Here is a 21,286-nt window from a genome sequence, read left to right on the forward strand (position 1 = left end):
GACTTGCTCCCACAGGGAGTGGGGAGATTGTGGGACTCACTCCCACAGGGAGTGGGGTGAATGTGGGACTCACTCCCATAGGGAGTGGGGAGAATGTGGAACTCTCTCCCACAGGGAGTGGGGAGAATGTGGGACTCGCTCCCACAGTGAGTGGGGAGAATGTGGGACTCACTCCCACAGGGAGTGGGGAGAATGTGGGACTCACTCCCACAGGGTAGTGGGAGAATGTGGGACTCACTCCCACAGGGAGTGGGGAGAATGTGGGACTCACTCCCACAGGGTAGTGGTTGAGGCATGTAAGGCAAAACTAGAGAACAAAATGAGGGAGAAAAAAAATGGAGATTTATGTTGATCGGATGCAATGAGAAAAGGCTGGAATGGACTTTAATGGACCATGAATCCTAGTATGGATTGGTTGGTCTGAATGATCTGTTCCTGTCTCGTAGATCCCATATAATCCCGTCTATGATTTGGGTGTTTGTGATCAGATTAAACAATAAAATAATCTGAATTTCTGCTGAATGTTTTTGCTTCCTAACAGGTATTGAAACTAAAGTTCTCGATGTGACTCAGAAAGACCAAGTAGAAAAGCTGGCCAAGGAAATTGAAAAAATTGATGTCCTGTTTAACTGTGCCGGGTAATAAATATATAAAATTTAAATATATTGTGGGGTAAAGCTTCTGTTGACCAAAGAATGGATGTTTGCCTTTATATTATCACTTATTTAAAGCTTATGTAACTTTCAGAGACTGTATGGACCCACTTTCAAAGTGAGATGAGTATCTATAACATTGTGCAGGAACAGCCTCTTGATGAACAATTGGAAATTACATCAGTGGAACTCTACAATTGAGAACCATGATCAAAGTGTCACAGATAGCTTGAAATAATTAATGCTTGCTGTCTGAAAGTGGGATGACATTTGCTGCAAGTGCGTGTTTAATCTTTATTTTTAATCTTTATTGCTGTCACAAGTAGGTTTACATTAACACTGCAATGAAGTTACTGTGAAAATCCCCTAGTCGCCACATCCCGGTGCCTGTTCGGGTACACAGAGGGAGAATTCAGAATGTCCAATTCACCCAACAGCACGTCTTTCGGGGCTTGTGGGAGGAAACCGGAGCACCCGGAGGAAACCCACGCAGACACGGGGAGAACGTGCAGACTCTGCACAGTGACCCAAGCTGGGAATCGAACCTGGGACCCTGGAGCTGTGAAGCAACAGTGCTAACCACTGTTCTACCATGCCAACCCATATTTGAAGGAGTTACTTCCTCCTTGACATTAAACCTTTAAACAGCTAGGCCTATATTTTAAATTTATTTGGAGATGTGGGGGTCGCTGGTTAGGCCAGCAATTATTGCCCAACCCTAGTTGCCCTTCAGAAGGTGGTGGTGAGCCGCCTTCTTGAACCGTTGCAGTCCCTGAGGTGTAGGTACACCCACAGTGCTGTTAGGGAGGGAGTTCCAGGATATTTCCCCAGCGACACTAAAGGAACGGCGATATATTTCCAATTTGGGGTGGTGGGCAGCTTGGAGGGGAACCTCCAGGTGGATATTGCAAAGCATTATCTTTTGTGGAAATACAGATAATGTTTAAATCACAACTATTTGTCAAGGAGTGGAGCTAGGATTTGTTTTGAGGTGAGTGCATTCACAGCAAAGGCTGTTTATTCATTTACATCATTCAGTGTCTGGCACTTTATTGTGCTGGAACCATTGTTGTCCATTATTTGAATGTTCTTTATTATCAGTTGACAGTTTATTTCTCCCTGGTCTTTCACAAATTGTTTGACCTTGCTGTTGGAATGATTACCAACCAAGTGCTCTTACATCAATAGTCATGAAGTGTTCCGAGCACATTGACCCTTAACTTCTGAGTTCCGGGGTGTTGTAACAAAGGTACTCTGGGAGCAGAGTGGCAGTATAACTCCGATTGCCACTCCATGAAAGTTACCGACCTTTATGTCAAAGTGTCATTTAGATCCTCTTGTTTCTGTGATGAATATAAGAAATTGTCATATTTTATATTTATTTTGCAGTAATGTTATTAAAAACCTGGGTTAACAATAATAGGAATAATCTTTATTGTCACAAGTAGGCTCACATGAACACTGCAATGAAGTTACTGTGAAAAGCCCCTAGTCGCCTAATTCCGGCGCCTGTTCGGGTACACGGAGGGAGAATTCAGAATGTCCAATTCACCTAACAGCACGTCTTTCGGGACTTGTGGGAGGGAACCGGAGCACCCGGAGGAAACCCACGCAGACACGGGGAGAACGTGCAGACTCCGCATAGACAGTGACCCAAGCCGGGAATTGAACCTGGGACCCTGGAGCTGTGAAGCAATAGTGCTACCCACTGTGCTACTGTGCTTCCCCATAATGTGTGTATGCGGGTTACGATGCATGCACACATTATGGCTGATCAAGAGGTGATTGAGATGTTATAAAAGTGAGATAATCTTTGGTTTGTAGGTGAAGTGTTCTGCTGATAGATTTTGAGAACCATTTACTTGTTTACAGATAGCCAGCTAATGGAATATTGTTTAGGTTTGGAGGGCCCTGGCATATAATTTATTTATGAGGGGTATTATGATTGGTCCTGGTTAAACAAGTCAAGGGACATCTTGTAAGAAGAGACAAAACAATGCCTTATGCTTTGGGCGCAGGTGAAGTAGTTAATGCAAGGACCCAGGTCTGTCTGAAGAGTCAGTAGATCCGAGAACTCTATTCTGAACAGAGATGTTTCAGTTTGGTTCTGAAAGATTCCCCCCCAAAGATCCTGCAGAGAGGAAAACAAGTAAAACTCTGGTTGTGAACTTTATTCATGAGTAGTATTTAATATATATTGGTTTGCTTAATTGGAAAATAGTGGCAGGTTTAGGAAGTAAGTTCAAGTTTCTTCTTTTCCTTCAGAACTGTACTAACTGTGAACTATAAAGCTAATTCTTTGTTGCTAATGTGGTTAATTCTGTGATTAAATTAAAGTTTGTTTTAACATATAAAATACCTACTGGCCCTGTGGGCAGTAACTGTGAACATTCCTGTGGGACAGTAACTCCTGTGGGACAGTAACTCCTGTGGGACAGTAACTCCTGTGGGGCAGTAACTCCTGTGGGACAGTAACTGTGAACACTCCTGTGGGACAGTAACTCCTGTGGGACAGTAACTCCTGTGGGACAGTAACTGTGAACATTCCTGTGGGACAGTAACTCCTGTGGGACAGTAACTCCTGTGGGACAGTAACTGTGAACACTCCTGTGGGGCAGTAACTCCTGTGGGGCAGTAACTCCTGTGGGGCAGTAACTGTGAACACTCCTGTGGGACAGTAACTCCTGTGGGGCAGTAACTGTGAACACTCCTGTGGGGCAGTAACTCCTGTGGGGCAGTAACTCCTGTGGGACAGTAACTCCTGTGGGACAGTAACTCCTGTGGGACAGTAACTCCTGTGGGGCAGTAACTCCTGTGGGACAGTAACTCCTGTGGGACAGTAACTCCTGTGGGACAGTAACTCCCGTGGGACAGTAACTCCTGTGGGACAGTAACTCCTGTGGGGCAGTAACTCCTGTGGGACAGTAACTCCTGTGGGGCAGTAACTCCTGTGGGACAGTAACTCCTGTGGGAAAGTAACTCCTGTGGGACAGTAACTCCCGTGGGACAGTAACTCCCGTGGGACAGTAACTCCTGTGGGACAGTAACTCCTGTGGGACAGTAACTCCTGTGGGGCAGTAACTCCTGTGGGACAGTAACTCCTGTGGGGCAGTAACTCCTGTGGGACAGTAACTCCTGTGGGACAGTAACTCCTGTGGGACAGTAACTCCTGTGGGACAGTAACTCCCGTGGGACAGTAACTCCTGTGGGACAGTAACTCCTGTGGGACAGTAACTCCCGTGGGACAGTAACTCCTGTGGGGCAGTAACTCCTGTGGGGCAGTAACTCCTGTGGGACAGTAACTCCCGTGGGACAGTAACTGTGAATACTCCTGTGGGACAGTAACTCCTGTGGGACAGTAACTCCTGTGGGGCAGTAACTCCTGTGGGGCAGTAACTCCTGTGGGACAGTAACTCCTGTGGGGCAGTAACTCCTGTGGGACAGTAACTCCTGTGGGACAGTAACTCCTGTGGGACAGTAACTCCTGTGGGGCAGTAACTCCTGTGGGACAGTAACTCCCGTGGGACAGTAACTCCTGTGGGACAGTAACTCCTGTGGGGCAGTAACTCCTGTGGGACAGTAACTCCTGTGGGGCAGTAACTCCTGTGGGGCAGTAACTCCTGTGGGACAGTAACTCCTGTGGGACAGTAACTCCTGTGGGACAGTAACTCCTGTGGGACAGTAACTGTGAACACTCCTGTGGGGCAGTAACTCCTGTGGGGCAGTAACTCCTGTGGGGCAGTAACTCCTGTGGGACAGTAACTCCTGTGGGACAGTAACTGTGAACACTCCTGTGGGACAGTAACTCCTGTGGGACAGTAACTCCTGTGGGACAGTAACTGTGAACACTCCTGTGGGACAGTAACTCCTGTGGGGCAGTAACTCCTGTGGGACAGTAACTCCTGTGGGACAGTAACTGTGAACACTCCTGTGGGACAGTAACTCCTGTGGGACAGTAACTGTGAACACTCCTGTGGGACAGTAACTCCTGTGGGGCAGTAACTCCTGTGGGGCAGTAACTCCTGTGGGACAGTAACTCCTGTGGGACAGTAACTCCTGTGGGACAGTAACTCCTGTGGGGCAGTAACTCCTGTGGGACAGTAACTCCTGTGGGACAGTAACTGTGAACACTCCTGTGGGCAGTAACTCCTGTGGGGCAGTAACTCCTGTGGGGCAGTAACTCCTGTGGGACAGTAACTCCTGTGGGACAGTAACTCCTGTGGGACAGTAACTGTGAACACTCCTGTGGGCAGTAACTCCTGTGGGGCAGTAACTCCTGTGGGGCAGTAACTCCTGTGGGACAGTAACTCCTGTGGGGCAGTAACTCCTGTGGGACAGTAACTCCTGTGGGACAGTAACTCCTGTGGGACAGTAACTCCTGTGGGGCAGTAACTCCTGTGGGACAGTAACTCCTGTGGGACAGTAACTCCTGTGGGACAGTAACTCCTGTGGGACAGTAACTCCTGTGGGACAGTAACTCCTGTGGGGCAGTAACTCCTGTGGGACAGTAACTCCTGTGGGACAGTAACTCCTGTGGGGCAGTAACTCCTGTGGGACAGTAACTCCTGTGGGACAGTAACTCCTGTGGGACAGTAACTCCTGTGGGGCAGTAACTCCTGTGGGACAGTAACTGTGAACACTCCTGTGGGACAGTACCATTTCCTTACAGTTTTACAAATTGAAAATATTTCAGTTCTCATCCGGGATCCTAACTTTCACATATTGATCAGTTGCAATTTGCCTATCATAATTCAATGGTTCAGGCAGCACGGTGGCGCAGTGGTTAGCACTGCAGCCTCACGGCACCGAGGTCCCATGTTCGATCCCGGCTCTGGGTCACTGTCCGTGTGGAGTTTGCACATTTTCCCAGTGTTTGCGTGGGTTTCACCCCCACAACCCAATGGTGAGCAGGGTAGGGGGATTGACCACGCTAAATTGCCCCATAATTGGGACAAATAAATTTGGTACTCTAAGTTAAAAAAAATAATAATTCAATGGTTGATGCTGTTCTGACCTTCGTCCATCTAATCCAACAGCACTCTGATCGATTAGGCCATTATGCCCAAGCTATCTTGGTTGATTTTTCTTCAGTTTTTGTTACCTTGCAACCATTCATTGCTAATTGCATGAAAATTGGGCGGCACGGTGATACAGTGGTTAGCACTGTTGCTTCACAGCGCCAGGATCCCAGGTTCGATTCCCGGCTTGGGTCACTGTCTGTGCGGAGTCTGCACGTTCTCCCCGTGTCTGTGTGGGTTTCCTCCGGGTGCTCCGGTTTCCTCCCAAAAGTCCCGAAAGACGTGCTGTTAGGTGAATTGGACATTCTGAATTCTCCCTCTGTGTACCCAAACAGACGCCGGAGTGTGGCGACTGGGGAATTTTCACAGTAACTTCAGTGTTAATGTAAACCTACTTGTGACAATAAAGATTGTTATTATTATTATTATTATTAATTGAGAAATTTATAGTCCTTGATGGCAATCCCACTCTCCAGCTTTAGATCAGTGTATTCCTTCACAACAAGACAAAACAAATGTTAGTTTCAGGAATTTACTCAGAGACAAGGTTAATAATCTCTGTGTGCTGTCTCCTTCACATTTCATCATCTACACTGGGGAAAATTTTATTTTTTAATATTTTTGGTGTCGACTCTGGTATTCTGTAAAGCAGGATTGTGGGGGCTTTGAGTACATGCAAGACTCATTTACTTAAAGTGGGAGCTGAATAACTAGGGGGAGCTGAATATCTAGGGGCTAAGTTTGATAAGCAGGCATTTAGGGTCGAGTTGGATGCTCGACAGGTACACAAGACATGGGTAGAAATTTGCATTAGGAGATAAAGGGTTGTGTTTGGTTTATTTTGTGGGAAAGGTAAAGGTCAAAAAGGAAAGATGAAAGACAAAAAACATATTTAAAGATGGGTTGGGAGCTGTGTTGGGCCTGGCCATTTAAGACCTCCTGAAGTTTGCTTTGTGCTGCGAGAGAGCTTCGAAAAGAAGCAACGTGAGCAGCCTCCAGCAACCCAGAAAAGTGGATGTTTTTTTCCAGAGAGCAGGGTTTTGTTTAAAAGTTTGGAATGTCCACAGCCAAGTGGAGGATGGAGAGAGAAGCCCTGTGACATTCCTTCGCTACAGCAACAGTGGGGTGTTCCTTGTGATATTATCGGAATGTTATAGATTAAGGATCTATAAGGACTGTTGTCTCAAGAGGTATTTATTTGTGAGTCTAACCAAGTAAGAACCTTTTGGGAGAATGTTCTGTGGGACTAATTTTAGCTATATAAATGTAATCATGTGTGTTTAAGTTTTCTTTTTTAAATACATGTTTAATTTAATATATCAAATCTCCAAAAGTGTTACTGGAATTTGTGGGTTCCTGACTTCAGTCGAGGGATTTTCTGGTGGTAAAATGCAAATGGCAAATAGCTGCGAATATTTGCCAGGTTTCCTTTTTTGGGATTTGGGTCACATGACACCACTTGCAGGATCATAAAAACACGAATGATTGTCAATCAATAAAGGTCATGAAGGATGTTGATAATACCGTAGTTGTGGTTCTTGTCAGGGCTAATGAAGGAAACTAGAAACTTAGTGGATGATAAAATGGTGCGATAACAATTCTCTTAAACTGAACAAAGAAAACAGACAAAAGAGTTAGTTATAGACATTAGGAAAAAGCCAGTTAATTATATTTCTTCATGATGTGGACATTGAAATTGCTGCTGATTACAAGTATCTAGCTATCAGAATAGTGATAATTGGATTGGAGGGAGTAATGTACAGATGTGATGGCCAAGGGACATTCACTATTATATTGCCTCTGAAAATCGATATGACTGTAGCTGAGAGTACGATCCTTTTGAATGTCTTTCCTGGTACTGCTGTCTTGGGAAATTACATTCTTTAAGGATAAAGAGATTACTGAACCAAACAGGAAGGATAAAAAAGTAAAATACTGCGATTGATCTGAAATAAAATCAGAAAATGCTGGATAAACTCAGCAAGTTTGGCAGAATCTATGGAGAGAGAAACAGAGTTAACGTTTCGAAAAAGAGTCATGCAGACTCGAAATGTTATCTTGGTTTCTCTGTCTGCACACGCTGCCAGGCGTGCTGAGCTTATCCAGAATTTGCTGTTTTTATTTCAGCGGGAAGGGTATTTGGAAAGCTTTGGCGGGATTCTCCGACCCCCCCTGCTGGGTTGGAGAACCCCCGGGGTGAGGCGCGAATCCCGCCGCACCGCCCTGACGCCAGATTCTCGGGCGGTGGGAGGGATTACCGGCACGTGGTCGGGGGCCATTGGCAGCGCCCTGCCCTCCCCCCGGCGACTCACCCGCCCCGATGGGCCGAGCGGCTGTCCATTTTTGGCCAGCCCTGCTGGCATGAATCACTCCCCACACGCATGGCGGGACCTGGCAGGTGGTCCTCGAGGGAGTGTGGGGGGACGTGGGTGGATCCGACCACAGGGCGGCCCCCATGGTGGCCTGGCCCGTGGTCAGGGCCCACCGAGCTGAGGGCGATCTTGTTCCACGCCGAGTTCCTGTTGGGCTTCGCCATATTGCCCAGGGGCCAGCGTGGAGAAGACGCAAAAATACGTCGGCCGGTCTGCGCATGCGCGGAATCACGTCAGCCGTTCCGCGCATGCGTAAGCTCACACTGGCCATTCCGCGCATGTGCGAACTCGCGCCGGCCCTTCAGCGCCGGCTGGAGCGGCACCAACCCCTCCGGCGTCCACCTAGCCCCCGAAAATGTGGAGAATTCCGATCTTTCTTAATAAAATCTGCTCTTGAAGAATTTTGAAGAAAATTTTAGTCTGTTTATTTGTAACTGTACAGATCAAAAACTAAGGAATAGATATGGTATTGTATGGCCCAAGGAAGAACTGATTAGCTTTAGGTGAAGATGGAGATCTGAATCCTGGAGGTTTTAAAAGATCTGTCAATATTGGGAGATGGTGTGAATTAACTTATTTCTAGAATGTTGTGGGTTGCTTTATTTAGAATGTTGTTGATTGTTTTAGAATGCTGTAGATTGTCACAGCCGTCCAAATGTGAGCAGAGTTTTCAGAGCAGGTTGTTGGGCGTGGATTTGCCTGAAGCCTCCTTAATGAGATGGAAGCTCTCAATAAAATATTTCTTTTTTTGATTTGCAATTGCAGGATATCAACCAGGCAGGGAAAACCATAAGAATGAGCTATGTAATTGCGTTAACGTGGCATTGCAGAGGTGTGCACTTTGCTGAGCGCACCCTTTGTTTGTTACCGTAGGGGTCAGCTAAAAACTTTTCTTTTTACTCCCTTTCATTCTGTGTTACAGCTTTGTCCATCACGGCACAATTCTGGATTGTGAAGACAAAGACTGGGACTTTACCATGAACCTTAATGTTCGCAGCATGTATTTGATGATCAGAACCTTTTTACCGAAGGTAAGTCCCTTGGGATCCCAGTGAGTGGGAGACCTCACTATTCCAGCGCTGCCATTCAACTGTAGGCTTAAACTAAGATAAAGATCCTGACTACCAGGGTATTTTACTGAGAAGACAAAGACATTTCTTTCTGAGTAACAATAAACCGTTGGGCAAATAATCAGTAATGTGGCAACAGTATCATGGTAACTAAGTGAGAGATCTGAAGAAAGGATCTTATACAACATAGAATTGTCCAGTCTCTGCATTTCAGAAACATAGAATTTACAGTGCAGAAGGAGTCCATTTGGCCCATTGAGTCTGCACTGGCCCTTGGAAAGAGCACCCTACTTAAGCCCACACCTCCACCCTATCCCCATAGCCCAGTAACCCCTCCTCACCTTTTTGGACACTAAGGGCAATTTAGCACGGTCAGTCCACCTAACCTGCCCGTCTTTGGACTGTGGGAGGTAACCGGAGCACCCGGAGGAAACCCACGCAGACACGGGGAGAACGTGCAGACTCTGCACAGGCAGTGACCCAGTGGGGAATCAAACCTGGGACCCTGGCGCTGTGAAGCCACAGTGCTAGCCACTGTGCTACCGTGCTGCCCACCAGTCACTCAGTCCAACCAGTCTGCATTGGTATTTATTCTTCACACAAGCAGGGTAATGTCAAGGTAATGTCAGGGTAATGTCAGGGTAATGTCAGGGTAATGTCAGGGTAATGTCAGGCCCACAATGAATGTAAACCCTCAATTTTCTTGAAGCTATTCCTTCACCAACACCTTAACTGCACCATGGAAGAGGGGCTGCACCATGGAAGAGGGGCTGCACCATGGAAGAGGGGCTGCACCATGGAAGAGGGGCTGCACCATGGAAGAGGGGCTGCACCATGGAAGAGGGGCTGCACCATGGAAGAGGGGCTGCACCATGGAAGAGGGGCTGTGCTGATAACCGTGGTTATAATGAAACTGTCGGAGTTAACGCCATCACTGCACCTCATTTCTCAAATACCCACATTTTCTCATTGAACCGTATCAATAAATGCCTCTATCCTGCCAATTAGAGTAATCAGTGGGTACTGTATCCTTGCCCTTATCTTACTGGTCTAGTAATACAGAGGCCAGGTCTAATGATCTGGAGATGAAAGTTTATCACCGGAATTCTCCGCAAGGCCCGATGCTGTTGTGAAACCTGGTGAGGTTCACGACGGCGTCGGAAGCCTCTCCCGGCCCCCTATTCTCCCCTACCCGGGGGGATAGGCGGGCAGCACCGGGAAACTCGGCGGCCGGGCCTTGTCCCTGGCTTCAAGGCCCGGCGCACCAAGAATGACGCCGCGGCGGAGCCTAATGACGTCAGCCGCGTATGCGCGGGTTGGACAGCTCAAACCCGCACATGCGCGGTTGCCGTCTTTCCCCTCAGCCGCCCCGCAAGACGTGGCGGCTTGATCTTGCGGGGCGGCGGAGGGGAAAGAGTGCGTCCCCTTGAGACGCCGGCCCGACGATCGGTGGGCACCGATCGTGGGCCAGTCCCCCCCCCCCCCCCCCCCGAGCACGGTCGTGGTGCTCGATCCCCGAGCCGCCCCCCACAGGCCCCACATTTACCTGGCGCGCCATGTTCACGATGCAGCGACCAGGTGTGGTTGCCGCCGTCGTGAACAGGTCGGGAACGGCAGGCCGCTTGGCCCATCGGGGTCGGACAATCGCACGGCGGCCCGCGTTTCTCCGAGCGGCCTGTCGGAAAACCGGACACGCCATTTTGGGGGGGGGGAGAATAGCGGGAGGTGCGGGAGCGGACCTCCCGCTATTCTCCCACCCATTGTGGTTGCGGAGAATCGCGGCCATTATCTTCACACTATTGCAGCTGGGTTTAATTAAATACATCTGGTTGTATTGGTAATGGTGGCTGAACCACTGGATTGTCATCTGCTTCACGACTGCCTTTTAGTCCGGTTCAAAATACAAAGGGGGCAATTAGTGAATTTGCCATCGAAAGCCCCCCAGAAACCCGGAAAGATCAATCATTGGGAAAACCAGGGAGGAGAATCTGTGAGGATCTCCTCCACCAACCACAGGCTGTGGGTTCTCCCACACTCGCGACTGATAGGCTAACGAGCCTATCTGCATTAGCCTATCAGCAGCAAGCATGGGAGAGAAACAAGCAGTGATTGAAAGAGCAGCAGAAAAGTGATTGGTTGTTATCAGCCTGAGCACAGGAATGGCGGAGACTCAGATCTGTCACCTTGTCAGCCACCATGATTTCTATGTCTCGAGCTGTGCCAACAACTTTATTTATTTTTCTCTTATTTTTAAATTTAGAGTACCCAATTCATTTATTCCATTCCAATTAAGGGGCAGCTTAGCGTGGCCAATCCACCTACCCGGCACATCTTTGGGTTGTGGGGGTGAAACCCACGCAGACACGGGGAGAATGTGCAAACTCCACACAGACAGTGACCCAGGGCAGGGATTGAACCTGGAACTTCGGAGCCTTGAGGCAGCAGTGCTAGCCACAGCGCCATGGTGCTGCCCCCCCGCTGTGCCAACAATGACGGTCCCACTAACGACGGGGGGGGGGGGGGGGGGGGGGGGGGCTGACATAACATTCAATATTTGCACCTGATGACACATCCAAGCAGTGGAACCGTGTCGAGAGGCAATGATTGGCTGGAGACGGCCACAGATTTTGCTTTTTTAGTGCTTTCTGAGGGCCAGGAACAGCAGGTGTGTTCCCCCAGGCCCGGGAATAAAATGTCCAGCTGCAGCCTTCTGATCCCGTGCCCTACCTGATTGACTGTCAGGAACCATCCTCACTGGCCATCAGCTGCAACATCCCTGCTCCCAACCACCAGCCAACCAGTAAATAAGGCTCCACTGTTAAACTCGGCAGGGCATCTACCCTAACAGTCCTGCTCTGCAATCTCCCAGCAGGCTAGCACACTCACTCTCTGTCTCCCAGTAAAAATTCCCGCCTGTGTCCTTGGGCTAAATAACATTCACTATTCAGCAACTCGGGGTTAGAATGTATGGATGTCGGGTAAGGACAGAATGGAATTTAACTTCATTGTTGGTAACGATGAACATGTATCTAATAATAATCTCTATTATTGGCACAAGTAGGCTTACATTAACACTGCAATGAAGTTACTGTGAAAGTCCCCTAGTTGCCACATTCCGGCGCCTGTTCGGGTACACAGAGGGAGAATTCAGAATGTCCAAATTACCCATCAGCACGTCTTTCAGGACTAGTGGGAGGAAACCGGAGCACCCGGAGGAAACCCACGCAGACTCAGGGAGAGCGTGCAGACTCTGCACAGACAGTGACCCAGGGCTGGGATTCGAACCCGGGTCTCTGGCACTGTGAAGAAACAATGCTAACCACTGTGCTACCGTGTCGCCCACAGTCTTACACTAGTCTTACACTCACAGAATCGTCAATTCTGTGGCTTGTTAAATGCGTCAGAATAAGACCATAAGACCATAAGACATAGGAGTGGAAGTAAGGCCATTCGGCCCATCGAGTCCACTCCGCCATTCAATCATGGCTGATGGGCATTTCAACTCCACCTACCAGCATTCTCCCCATAGCCCTTAATTCCTCGCGAATCTTCAGTGTAGACGCAGAAAACATATTTAATACATCAGACTAATATAAGGGAACCTGAATTTAATCAAGAAAGAATGAAAAGCTGCCGTTACTATAATGCCTTCAAGATGTTCCAGTACAATTCACACAGAAATCTGCTGCAAACAGCAATGAGATGTGACCTGTTATGTTGTGTGAGTGGGTGGGAGTTGTGGGGGCCGAGCCGGGGGGGGGGGGGGGGGGGGGGAGGTGGGCTGAGATGCTGCTGGTGGATTAAAGAGGTTCCCGAGCATCCCCATCTTCGATGATGTACCTACACCATGGGGACATGGGGACTGCAGCAGGTCAGGAAGGCAGCTCACCCACATGGGCAATTAGAGATGGGCAATAATGCTGCCCTGGCATCTCTCCCATTCCAATCAACAACAAAGCCAATCTTCTGATAAATTATCCCATCGAAGGAAACTGTCTTGTTTCAGTAAATGTGGGGCGTGATTTTCAGGGTTAGTTTGCTGCTGGCACTAATCCCGTTACGGCCACTAAATTTCCCGAAGGGGCCAGAATGGGATTTGCACCGGCAAGTTCCCCAAAAAGGGAGTGAAGCTGATTTGCATCAACGGAAATGGAATGAAACGGTTTACGCTGCAACGTCAGCCCCGTAACATACACCCCCCCCCCCGGGCTGAGAACACCCCCCCCCCCCGCCCACCCCCGGGCTGAGAACCCTCCCCTCTCCCCCCCAGGCTGAGAACACCCCCCCCGGGCTGAGAACCCTCCCCTCTCCCCCCAGGCTGAGAACACCCCCCCCCCCGGGCTGAGAATAATCCCACTCCACCCCCCACCCCCCAGCTGAGAGAGCCCCCCCCCCCACCCCCGGGCTGAGAACGCTCCCCCCCGAGGGGACCCTGCCAGGGGATACCCCTCCTCCATTGTGGTGGGGGGAGGGAAGAAGAAGATTCCCCACCAACACCTCTGTGGTGACAGGGGCCTCCAAAACTTATGGGATGGGGGGGTCCTCCATGGCAGTGGGGGGGTGGGAGGGAGTTTATTTTTCCCGTGGATAGGGGCATCCTATAAAGATGGTGCCCCGATATCTGTGGAGTCAGCCTTGGCACCTCTATCAGGCCCCCACCCCGCCAGTGATGGAGCAAACCGACACCCCAGCAATTTCCTATTGACGGTGTTTCTGGAGCGAAACACGATGGGTTTCTGTCAGAACCTGACACTTGGCCGTGTTTATGGAGAATTCCACCTTTGTCTTTTCCTCCTTTTAAGGATAATTTGTTTTTTGGGTTTCAGTTACTGGTAAGTTTCACACTTACGTAAGTATCATAGAATTATAGAATTTACTGTGCAGAACGAGGCCATTCAGCCCATCGAGTCTGCACCGGCCCTTACAAAGAGCACCCTACCCAACCCCACGTATCTACCCTATCCCAGTAACCCCAACTAACCTTTTCTGGACACTAAGGGCAATTTAGCACGGCCAATCCACCTAACCTGCACATCTTTGGACTTGTGGGAGGAAACCGGAGCACCCGGAGGAAACCCACGCAGACACGGGGAGAACGTGCAGACTCCGCACAGACAGTGACCCAGTGGGGAATCGAACCTGGGACCCTGGAGCTCTGAAGCAGCAGTGCTAACCACTGTGCTACCATGCTGTCCTAGTATGCTCTTGATGACTGTCACAAATATTTTATTCCAATAAATTTACAATTTGTTATCAAGAAAGGGTTTAGATGAAAACATTAATGTCAGTGTACTTGGAATGTCCTCCTGTCTATACAACAGGTGTGGTTGAGATTGTAACGCAGCCTGCAGATTGATTTTGTCAGTTAAATCTGTACCGATCATTATGTGAACAAACCTGCTCAGCCTGTTTCTTTCATTGCTTTTCTTTTTAAATGCAGATGCTTGCTCAGAACTCTGGCAATATCATCAATATGTCCTCTGTGGTATCGAGCATCAAAGGTGAATAATTGGCACTGTCACATATCACTCACCCACTGTCAAAACTAATCAGAAAGCAGGACAAATTGTCCCTCTGATTCCTATTCATTTCTTTAAAAGCATCTGTTCCAGAGCGCACAATCTGATTTGGCTGCTTCTTCCCTCATAATATTCAACAACTGATCATCATTGCCCTCGTATCCAATCACAAACCAAATCCTGATCTCCCAGCTGACATGCTGAATGATGGTGGCCTCCCCGTGTCAAACTTAAATGATCCAAAGTGGTGGACCAGACCAACATTGTTTTACAATTCAATGTTTCATGCAATCAGACACAGGTCTTTAATTTTTTTCTTTTTCCAAATTTCCCTCCTCTTGTCTGATTCCTTGTTGCAATGTCCCGTTATATTGAGATATCAAAGATGCCAACAGAGAAGGTGTCAGCCAATCAACATCCTGCAGCTCAGTCTAGGAATTATCCTTCTTGCTCGTAAATTCTTCAATCTCATGTCCCATTTCTAGGAAGTGCTAAGCCAACGCAATACTGCAAAGTAAATTAATTGTCAGAGATTCATTCATTGTTTTCAGTCAGAATAGTGTCCTCGCAGTTAGCGTCACAGTGAAGCAGCCTGGGAACGGTGTCCTCACAGTCAGCATCACAGTGAAGCAGCCTGGGAACAGTGTCCTCACAGTCAGCGTCACAGTGAAGCAGTCTGGGAACGGTGTCCCCGCAGTTAGCGTCACAGTGAAGCAGTCTGGGAACGGTGTCCTCGCAGTCAGCGTCACAGTGAAGCAGTCTGGGAACGGTGTCCCCGCAGTTAGCGTCACAGTGAAGCAGTCTGGGAACGGTGTCCCCGCAGTTAGCGTCACAGTGAAGCAGTCTGGGAACGGTGTCCTCACAGTCAGCATCACAGTGAAGCAGTCTGGGAACAGTGTCCTCACAGTCAGCGTCACAGTGAAGCAGTCTGGGAACAGTGTCCTCGCAGTCAGGGTCACAGTGAAGCAGTCTGGGAACGGTGTCCTCGCAGTTAGCGTCACAGTGAAGCAGTCTGGGAACGGTGTCCTCGCAGTCAGCGTCACAGTGAAGCAGTCTGGGAACGGTGTCCTCGCAGTTAGCGTCACAGTGAAGCAGTCTGGGAACGGTGTCCTCGCAGCCAGCGTCACAGTGAAGCAGCCTGGGAACGGTGTTCTCGCAGTCAGCATCACAGTGAAGCAGCCTGGGAACGGTGTCCTCGCAGTTAGCGTCACAGTGAAGCAGTCTGGGAACGGTGTCCTCACAGTGTCACAGTGAAGCAGTTTGGGAACGGTGTCCTCGCAGTTAGCGTCACAGTGAAGCAGTCTGGGAACGGTGTCCTCACAGTGTCACAGTGAAGCAGCCTGGGAACGGTGTCCTCGCAGTTAGCGTCACAGTGAAGCAGTCTGGGAACGGTGTCCTCACAGTGTCACAGTGAAGCAGCCTGGGAACGGTGTCCTCGCAGTCAGCGTCACAGTGAAGCAGTCTGGGAACGGTGTCCTCGCAGTCAGCGTCACAGTGAAGCAGTTTGGGAACGGTGTCCTTGCAGTCAGCGTCACAGTGAAGCAGTCTGGGAACGGTGTCCTCACAGTCAGCATCACAGTGAAGCAGTCTGGGAACACTGTCCTCGCAGTCAGTGTCACAGTGAAGCAGTCTGGGAACGGTGTCCTCACAGTGAGCGTCACAGTGAAGCAGTCTGGGAACGGTGTCCTCGCAGTTAGCGTCACAGTGAAGCAGTCTGGGAACGGTGTCCTCGCAGTTAGTGTCACAGTGAAGCAGTCTGGGAACAGTGTCCTCGCAGTCAGCGTCACAGTGAAGCAGTCTGGGAACGGTGTCGTCGCAGTCAGCGTCACAGTGAAGCAGTCTGGGAACGGTGTCCTCGCAGTCAGCATCACAGTGAAGCAGTCTGGGAACGGTGTCCTCGCAGTCAGCGTCACAGTGAAGCAGTCTGGGAACAGTGTCCACGCAGTCAGTGTCACAGTGAAGCAGTCTGGGAACAGTGTCCTCGCAGTCAGCGTCGCAGTGAAGCAGTCTGGGAACGGTGTCCTCGCAGTCAGTGTCACAGTGAAGCAGTCTGGGAACAGTGACCTCACAGCGTCACAGTGAAGCAGTCTGGGAACGGTGTCCTCGCAGTCAGCGTCACAGTGAAGCAGTCTGGGAACAGTGTCCTCGCAGTCAGCGTCACAGTGAAGCATTCTGGGAACGGTGTCCTCGCAGTTAGCGTCACAGTGAAGCAGTCTGGGAACGGTGTCCTCGCAGTGAAGCAGTCTGGGAACAGTGTCCTCGCAGTCAGTGTGACAGTGAAGCAGTCTGGGAACGGTGTCCTCGCAGTCAGCATCACAGTGAAGCAGTCTGGGAACAGTGTCCTCGCAGTCAGCGTCACAGTGAAGCAGCCTGGGAACGGTGTCCTCACAGACAGCGTCACAGTGAAGCAGTCTGGGAACGGTGTCCTCGCAGTCAGCGTCACAGTGAAGCAGCCTGGGAACGGTGTCCTCACAGTCAGCGTCACAGTGAAGCAGTCTGGGAACGGTGTCCTCACAGTCAGCGTCACAGTGAAGCAGTCTGGGAACGGTGTCCTGCAGTCAGCGTCACAGTGAAGCAGTCTGGGAACAGTGTCCTCGCAGTCAGCGTCACAGTGAAGCAGCCTGGGAACGGTGTCCACGCAGTCAGCGTCACAGTGAAGCAGTCTGGGAACGGTGTCCTCGCAGTCAGCGTCACAGTGAAGCAGTCTGGGAACGGTGTCCTCACCGTCAGTGTCACAGTGAAGCAGTCTGGGAACGGTGTCCTCACAGCGTCACAGTGAAGCAGTCTGGGAACGGTGTCCTCACAGTCAGTGTCACAGTGAAGCAGTCTGGGAACGGTGTCCTCACAGTCAGTGTCACAGTGAAGCAATCTGGGAACGGTGTCCTCGCAGTCAGCATCACAGTGAAGCAGTCTGGGAACGGTGTCCTCGCAGTCAGCGTCACAGTGAAGCAGTCTGGGAACAGTGTCCTCGCAGTCAGCGTCACAGTGAAGCAGTCTGGGAACGGTGTCCTCGCAGTCAGCGTCACAGTGAAGCAGTCTGGGAACGGTGTCCTCACAGTCAGTGTCACAGTGAAGCAGTCTGGGAACGGTGTCCTCGCAGTCAGCGTCACAGTGAAGCAGTCTGGGAACGGTGTCCTCGCAGTCAGCGTCACAGTGAAGCAGTCTGGGAACAGTGTCCACGCAGTCAGCGTCACAGTGAAGCAGTCTGGGAACAGTGTCCTCGCAGTCAGTGTCACAGTGAAGCAGTCTGGGAACGGTGCCCTCGCAGTCAGCGTCACAGTGAAGCAGTCTGGGAACGGTGTCCTCACAGTGAGCGTCACAGTGAAGCAGTCTGGGAATGGTGTCCTCACAGTCAGCGTCACAGTGAAGCAGCCTGGGAACGGTGTCCTCGCAGTCAGCGTCACAGTGAAGCAGTCTGGGAACGGTGTCGTCGCAGTGAAGCAGTCTGGGAACGGTGTCGTCGCAGTGAAGCAGTCTGGGAACGGTGTCCTGCAGTCAGCGTCACAGTGAAGCAGTCTGGGAAAGGTGTCCTCGCAGCGTCACAGTGAAGCAGTCTGGGAACGGTGTCGTCGCAGTGAAGCAGTCTGGGAACAGTGTCCTGCAGTCAGCGTCACAGTGATGCAGTCTGGGAACGGTGTCCTCGCAGTCAGCGTCACAGTGAAGCAGTCTGGGAACGGTGTCCTGCAGTCAGAGTCACAGTGAAGCAGACTGGGAACGGTGTCCTCGCAGTCAGTGTCGCAGTGAAGCAGTCTGGGAACGGTGTCCTGCAGTCAGCATCACAGTGAAGCAGTCTGGGAACGGTGTCCTCGCAGTGTCACAGTGAAGCAGTCTGGGAACAGTGTCCTCGCAGTCAGCGTCGCCGTGAAGCAGCCTGGGAACGGTGTCCTCACTGCGTCACAGTGAAGCAGTCTGGGAACAGTGTCCTCACAGTGAAGCAGTCGGGGAACGGTGTCCTCGCAGTCAGTGTCACAGTGAAGCAGTCTGGGAACAGTGTCCTCGCAGTCAGCGTCACAGTGAAGCAGTCTGGGAACGGTGTCCTCACAGTCAGCGTCACAGTGAAGCAGTCTGGGAACGGTGTCCTCGCAGTCAGCGTCACAGTGAAGCAGTCTGGGAACAGTGTCCTCACAGTGAAGCAGTCGGGGAACGGTGTCCTCGCAGTCAGTGTCACAGTGAAGCAGTCTGGGAACGGTGTCCCCGCAGTCAGTGTCACAGTGAAGCAGTCTGGGAACAGTGTCCTCGCAGTCAGCGTCACAGTGAAGCAGCCTGGGAACGGTGTCGTCGCAGTGAAGCAGCCTGGGAACGGTGTCCTCGCAATCAGTGTCACAGTGAAGCAATCTGGGAACGGTGTCCTCGCAGTCAGCGTCACAGTGAAGCAGTCTGGGAATGGTGTCCTTGCAGTCAGCGTCACAGTGAAGCAGTCTGGGAACAGTGTCCTCGCAGTCAGCGTCACAGTGAAGCAGTCTGGGAACGGTGTCCTCGCAGTCAGCGTCACAGTGAAGCAGTCTGGGAACGGTGTCCTCACAGTCAGTGTCACAGTGAAGCAGTCTGGGAACGGTGTCCTCACAGTCAGTGTCACAGTGAAGCAGTCTGGGAACGGTGTCCTCGCAGTCAGCGTCACAGTGAAGCAGTCTGGGAACGGTGTCCTCGCAGTCAGCGTCACAGTGAAGCAGTCTGGGAACAGTGTCCACGCAGTCAGCGTCACAGTGAAGCAGTCTGGGAACAGTGTCCTCGCAGTCAGTGTCACAGTGAAGCAGTCTGGGAACGGTGCCCTCGCAGTCAGCGTCACAGTGAAGCAGCCTGGGAACAGTGTCCTCGCAGTCAGCGTCACAGTGAAGCAGTCTGGGAACGGTGTCCTCACAGTGAGCGTCACAGTGAAGCAGTCTGGGAATGGTGTCCTCGCAGTCAGCGTCACAGTGAAGCAGCCTGGGAACAGTGTCCTCGCAGTCAGCATCGCAGTGAAGCAGTCTGGGAACAGTGTCCTCGCAGTCAGTGTCACAGTGAAGCAGTCTGGGAACGGTGTCCTCACAGTGAGCGTCACAGTGAAGCAGTCTGGGAATGGTGTCCTCACAGTCAGCGTCACAGTGAAGCAGCCTGGGAACGGTGTCCTCGCAGTCAGCGTCACAGTGAAGCAGTCTGGGAACGGTGTCGTCGCAGTGAAGCAGTCTGGGAACGGTGTCGTCGCAGTGAAGCAGTCTGGGAACGGTGTCCTGCAGTCAGCGTCACAGTGAAGCAGTCTGGGAAAGGTGTCCTCGCAGCGTCACAGTGAAGCAGTCTGGGAACGGTGTCGTCGCAGTGAAGCAGTCTGGGAACAGTGTCCTGCAGTCAGCGTCACAGTGATGCAGTCTGGGAACGGTGTCCTCGCAGTCAGCGTCACAGTGAAGCAGTCTGGGAACGGTGTCCTGCAGTCAGCGTCACAGTGAAGCAGTCTGGGAACGGTGTCCTCACAGTCAGCGTCACAGTGAAGCAGTCTGGGAACGGTGTCCTGCAGTCAGCATCACAGTGAAGCAGTCTGGGAACGGTGTCCTCGCAGTGTCACAGTGAAGCAGTCTGGGAACAGTGTCCTCGCAGTCAGCGTCGCCGTGAAGCAGCCTGGGAACGGTGTCCTCACTGCGTCACAGTGAAGCAGTCTGGGAACAGTGTCCTCACAGTGAAGCAGTCGGGGAACGGTGTCCTCGCAGTCAGTGTCACAGTGAAGCAGTCTGGGAACAGTGTCCTCGCAGTCAGCGTCACAGTGAAACAGTCTGGGAACGGTGTCCTCACAGTCAGCGTCACAGTGAAGCAGTCTGGGAACGGTGTCCCTCGCAGTCAGCGTCACAGTGAAGCAGTCTGGGAACAGTGTCCTCACAGTGAAGCAGTCGGGGAACGGTGTCCTCGCAGTCAGTGTCACAGTGAAGCAGTCTGGGAACGGTGTCCCCGCAGTCAGTGTCACAGTGAAGCAGTCTGGGAACAGTGTCCTCGCAGTCAGCGTCACAGTGAAGCAGCCTGGGAACGGTGTCGTCGCAGTGAAGCAGCCTGGGAACGGTGTCCTCGCAATCAGTGTCACAGTGAAGCAGTCTGGGAATGGTGTCCTGCAGTCAGCGTCACAGTGAAGCAGTCTGGGAACAGTGTCCTCGCAGTCAGTGTCACAGTGAAGCAGCCTGGGAACGGTGTCCTCGCAGTCAGCGTCACAGTGAAGCAGTCTGGGAACAGTGTCCCCGCAGTGAAGCAGTCTGGGAACAGTGTCCTCGCAGTCAGCGTCACAGTGAAGCAGCCTGGGAACGGTGTCCTCGCAGTCAGTGTCACAGTGAAGCAGCCTGGGAACAGTGTCCTCACTGCGTCACAGTGAAGCAGTCTGGGAACGGTGTCCTGCAGTCAGCGTCACAGTGAAGCAGTCTGGGAACAGTGTCCTCACAGTCAGTGTCACAGTGAAGCAGTCTGGGAACAGTGTCCTCGCAGTCAGTGTCACAGTGAAGCAGTCTGGGAACGGTGTCCTGCAGTCAGCGTCACAGTGAAGCAGTCTGGGAACAGTGTCCTCACAGTCAGCGTCACAGTGAAGCAGTCTGGGAACAGTGTCCTCGCAGTCAGTGTCACAGTGAAGCAGTCTGGGAACGGTGTCCTGCAGTCAGCGTCACAGTGAAGCAGTCTGGGAACAGTGTCCTCACAGTCAGTGTCACA

General features: G+C 51.1%; 1 protein-coding gene across 1 annotated transcript in view; it reads left to right on the forward strand.

Moving 5' to 3' along the window:
- The window catches only part of LOC119963676 (3-hydroxybutyrate dehydrogenase type 2-like), an 83,740-nt gene that overhangs the window by 42,833 nt on the left and 19,621 nt on the right, over positions 1–21,286 (forward strand). Inside the window, exons 3-5 of the mRNA XM_038792994.1 lie at positions 542–638; positions 8,966–9,074; positions 14,554–14,614. Of these exons, the coding sequence (XP_038648922.1) occupies positions 542–638; positions 8,966–9,074; positions 14,554–14,614 (267 nt within the window). The remainder of the gene's footprint in view (positions 1–541; positions 639–8,965; positions 9,075–14,553; positions 14,615–21,286) is intronic.

Source organism: Scyliorhinus canicula, chromosome 3, assembly GCF_902713615.1.
Source record: "Scyliorhinus canicula chromosome 3, sScyCan1.1, whole genome shotgun sequence".
NCBI classification, from domain to species: domain Eukaryota; kingdom Metazoa; phylum Chordata; class Chondrichthyes; order Carcharhiniformes; family Scyliorhinidae; genus Scyliorhinus; species Scyliorhinus canicula.